At 37.6% G+C, this 4,671-nt stretch overlaps 1 protein-coding gene across 2 annotated transcripts; it reads left to right on the forward strand.

The window, feature by feature from the left end:
• Positions 1-447: 447 nt before the first annotated feature.
• Positions 448-3,706, forward strand: LOC124121623. 2 transcript variants are annotated; one of them, XM_048382429.1, is made up of 4 exons: positions 448-817; positions 1,094-1,218; positions 2,026-2,135; positions 3,048-3,706. In XM_048382429.1, the coding sequence occupies exons 1-4, from the start codon at positions 617-619 to the stop codon at positions 3,212-3,214; spliced, it is 603 nt and encodes a 200-aa protein (XP_048238386.1). In that variant the 5' UTR covers positions 448-616; the 3' UTR covers positions 3,215-3,706. The 2 variants fall into 2 exon arrangements, 1 of the variants encoding a protein (XP_048238386.1); XR_007218128.1 differs by lacking the exon at positions 3,048-3,706 and having other exon boundaries at positions 448-1,231; positions 2,026-2,073.
• The last annotated feature ends 965 nt before the right edge of the window (positions 3,707-4,671 follow it).

The following is a 4,671-nucleotide window of genomic DNA, read 5'->3' on the forward strand; positions in this document are numbered from 1 at the left end:
GTTAGCAGTCATTAACAAAAAAAGAAAAACACAAGAAAACAAAAGTCTTTACGGCCATTTGTCATGCCACGCCTTTCAAATGTGCAACGTGCACGTGCCATCGGCATGTTGCAGACGGGAACGCCCGTAGCTGAAGTCGCAAGGACGATGGGTTGTAGTCGACGGACTGTTTATGATTTACAGACGCGTCTACAGCAAACGGGTACCACCGCTGATCGCCCTCGGCCAGGTCGACCACGTGTGACGTCACATGCAGAGGATCGTCAGGTTGTCTTACGTCACCTCCGTAGCCGATTTTTGGCGGCTACATCAACCAGAAATGAACTGTTTAGGGGTAGACTGAGTGCGCAAACTGTTCGAAACCGTCTGAGAACTGCTCACCTTCAAGCACGACGGCCATACTGCGGGTCGATTCTGACTCAATTACACAGACGTCAACGTCAATTGACCTCTCCGTCGAATTTTATTGACAGCTGACTTGACCAATCAGCGAGTCGCTCTGACAGTATGCGCACGCATACTTTGACTGCAGTCACTTCCTTAGACAAACAAGCTTGTCTAAGTTTGGCTGGCGCGCTTTACGCAATCGTTCTATCGGCCAACTTATCCAGAAAAAATGGTAAAGAGGTGCAGTCACGGTCTGTGCAATAGTGATGACAGGTACCCTGAACGACTAGGAGGCGGTGTCAAGTTCATACCGTTTCCAAAACCGAAGACTGACTACGAGAAGTGCCTACGGTGGATAAAACTTTGTGGACGACCGCATAATCAGCTCAATCCGTCAAACATCAACTGCAATAGATATGTTTGCACAAAGGTACATTTCCCGTACATTTAATCAATTTTATAGATGGATACGTCATTAAGTTTTGTTTGGCAGCGATCAGTTTTCCTATTACCATTGGCCAAGTAGTGAATATAAATTACCTGGGTTGGTAATCGTCGAACATATATATATGTATATATACATATAGATCTATGTATATAAAGATTTCACAAACTTATTGAAAACTTTTGAATTCATTGTGTTTATATACATTATACATCGGTTTATCCACATAATAGAGGTTATTGTGTTAAATTTGATTTTCAGCACTTCGTCAACAATTTTCCATGTGAGCAACATCCAGACCCATTACCTGCCAATCACTTTGACAAGGCTGGACTGAGTAGGAAGCCCCCTACAAAAAGAAAGCCCACCCATGATGGAACTCAGAGGTTTGTGTACACTGTAAGAAGCCATTGATTGGTACTTTACAAGTTGATTATCCATTTACATGATCAAATACTTTGTAAAATTTCTACAGTTGATTCAGTTGTTCCATCTTGTTCACATAAGTTCATAAATAAGATTTTCTCATCTTGTAATGAATACTGCCCAGGGAAAATGTGTGTTGTTAATTTGGATGAAATAAAAATAAATGAGTTCTGCATGTAACAAACACTAAATAGGGTAGGTAGGTATGGCTTTTGTTCTTTAAATTGTTTGTTCATTTAATAAAATTTTGATAACTATATTGGCTAATGTGAAAATTCAGTGTTAGCAAAAAAGTTGGAGAGATTGTATAAATAAATGAGTTCTGCATGTAACAAACAATAAATAGGGTAGGTAGGTATGGCTTTTGTTCTTTAAATTGTTTGTTCATTTAATAAAAGTTTGATAACTATATTGGCTAATGTGAAAATTCAGTGTTAGCAAAAAAGTTGGAGAGATTGGAAGGTAATACAAGTTGAGATAGCACACGGGGAAATTTATTAGATTTGTTGAGTGTCTTTAGTTCTCGTTAACACCCAGTATGATGTGAAATTGTTTGATAAGGTAATGTATGCATCCAGTCAGCACCTATATGGGTCACACTTTATCCTCTTTTGCTATTAAACATTGTTATATGACACTCATGCACATTATACTGTATGAACTCAAATAACAGACACACAAATATTTGATATTGGTTTAATTTTATCTTCTCAAACAACAATCAATAGTAACTTTGTAAAAGTTTATAGTTTCAAATATTGTTGCAGATTGGAGCCAACAGAAAAGATAGCTAAATCTGACAACCCATCTTTACCAACTGCCACTGCTGTGCATACAAGTTCAACCGTGACAACTGATTGTCAGACTGACTCATGCTGTAAGTGTACACACATTATGAGAACTTGGCAAACACAGTACTGGTTTAACATGCTGAAAGTAAAAAGCACTCAATTCATCCAACATTTGTTGCATAAACACAGGAAGAGGAAAAAATCTTTGTATGAAAAGGTCTTTTTTTAGTGAAAACAACAAAGTCACAAAAGGCAGCACCTGAAATCATGAGTTGTCCTTGAACTTGATAAAAATATTCATGATAATGGGGAGCTTTCTTGATTGAAATTATCCCATCTGTATTTTGCAAGCAGAACTTTGGCAATAAACAGCAGGCATCACTAATGGACATGTCTCGGGCTGAGTATGGACATTTTACTTCTATGATGCCTGTAATACCATCTTCACACACCTTCCCATCTGGTGTAGCTCCTAGAAATGGAAACTTTCTGTTCACTACAAGACCACAATCATGAACATGATTACCTGACTGCTTAATGTATTTTTCAATAGCTTGTCTTTCATTACTTTTACCATAGCTGGTTGCAGCAGATGTGAAAGCCTTTTCATTTATGATGTTGTTGATGAACTTTTCTGTGATGGTTTTTCTTTTGAGTATGAACCCAAATGTGGATGCTGTCAGCCTGTGTTTCCTGGCTTGAAACCACATCTGACTGTTGGTCTGGTCCCTTGTTAGTTGCTCTAACTGTTCACATTGCTCCTGTGTCATATCCTCGATGTGGTACTCTGCTCCAAGGGTCACTGTGGCGGCCTGGGGAAAAGCTAGATTGCCACATCTAGTGCCAACAGATTTTATTGGCTCAGTCTCAAAAAACTTTGCCTGAAATAAAGAGCAAACTGACATGAGATCAAATTAACAATATTTATTTGTCATTACATTATAACATCAATTTGTATTTGGCAGAATTGATTTCCTTTTACTTTTTAAATGTTTCAGGGATCGACCCAATGGATATGATAGTACTTATTGCAGAGAATGAGAGCCTGAAGAGAGATCTGTCAAAATGCAGTTTGGAGCTTATAGATGTCAAGATAAAGCTGAAAGATACTGAAGAGGAATGTGAACATTTAAAAAAGGCAAAAAACATTTACTTTTTCAATTGATGTTATGTTGGAAGATGCTAAGCTTATCAAGTACTACACAGGCTTTAACAAAGAAACCTTCATTGCCATATTTAGGTATTTAGTTCCAGATCCTCAATCATGTCCTCTTAGGTATCTTGGGAAAGGAAAATTGTCCAAAATTAGGAAACTTTCCCTTGAAAATCAGTTGTTTTTGATGCTTTGCAAACTGAGGAATAATTTTCACTTGCAGGATTTGGCTTTTAGATTTGCAATTACTCAGCAAGTTGCAGGTGTTATCTTCAATTCCTGGATAAATTACATGTTTCTCAGGTTTGGGGAGGTAAGCATCTGGCCCCACAGAGATGTCTTGTTTGAAAGGATGCCAGAGGACTATAGGAAAGATTTTCCAAGTACATTTCCTATTGTTGACTGCACAGAAATTAGAATTGAAAAACCATCTTCACTAAATACCCAAACTCAAACGTACAGCAATTACAAGTCCACTAACACATTGAAGGCATTAGTGGCTGTAGATCCGAGAGGCTCAGTTATTTTTATTTCTATGCTGTTCTCAGGGGCAATGTCAGACAAAGAAATATTTAAGCAGTCAGGTTTTCAGTCAACACTGATTGATCTTCTTGAGATTGGTTATCTGGAGGAGGGAGATGGAATTATGGCAGATAAGGGGTTTGATATTGAAGCAGAAGTAGAGAAAACAGGGCTCCGACTGAATATACCACCATTTGCTAAGTCTGGTGTACAGATGAGCCAAAAAGATGTCATCTTCACTCAGAAGATTGCTGGGCACAGAGTACATGTCGAAAGAGCTATACGCAGAATCAAAAGTTTCAAGATTCTCAGTGGCCGCATTCAGCTATCATGATGTCTTCAATTGATCAAATTTGGTATGTTTGCTCTTTTCTGACAAATTTCATGCCTCCTTGTATCAGAAAGAAGTAAATTGAGACACAGTACATGTAGTTGTTTTTGGAACACTGCAAAATTCTTGTTAGACCTATCATGTTATCAGGCTAAATTTGTGTTTGTACTGCATACCAAGGTCCTGCTGTCACATCTTTGTTAGCATTGTTTGAGCTTGGGCCAAAGGTCAGATTCACAGGTAGCACTGTAAAATTACATAATTTACATAATAATAATAATAATAAAATTCAAAAATGATCATGATAATACTTTTGTCAAAACTGAACCACTTGAACTATAATTTTATGTGACCTGTCACCTATTCAATTACATGAAGTGATTTTAATCCAAACTTCCTTTCGCCCAAACACATGAAGTAATTTTAATTCCAGCTTTTCTTTTCTAGATAGGACATTGTCCCTGATTTCAACTGAGCTTATAAACATGTAGCTTTAGCCCTATTTACCATGATTTACTGTTACTATAGTGTTAAAACCTGACAGTGTACAATGGGACCTTGATAATAGTCACACCATGTGAAAAACATCCTCCAGTAATAATGATATAGAGTAAAA

Source organism: Haliotis rufescens, unplaced genomic scaffold (genome assembly GCF_023055435.1).
Source record: "Haliotis rufescens isolate VD_foot unplaced genomic scaffold, xgHalRufe1.0.p SCAF_4, whole genome shotgun sequence".
NCBI classification, from domain to species: Eukaryota; Metazoa; Mollusca; class Gastropoda; order Lepetellida; family Haliotidae; genus Haliotis; species Haliotis rufescens.

Coding starts and splice junctions, on each gene's coding strand:
- LOC124121623 (XM_048382429.1), top strand. CDS start 617: ATGGTAAAGAGGTGCAGTCACGGTCTGTGCAATAGTGATGACAGGTAC. Junction 818..1,093: donor ATAGATATGTTTGCACAAAG/GTACATTTCCCG, acceptor TTTGATTTTCAG/CACTTCGTCAACAATTTTCC. Junction 2,136..3,047: donor TTGTCAGACTGACTCATGCT/GTAAGTGTACAC, acceptor TAAATGTTTCAG/GGATCGACCCAATGGATATG.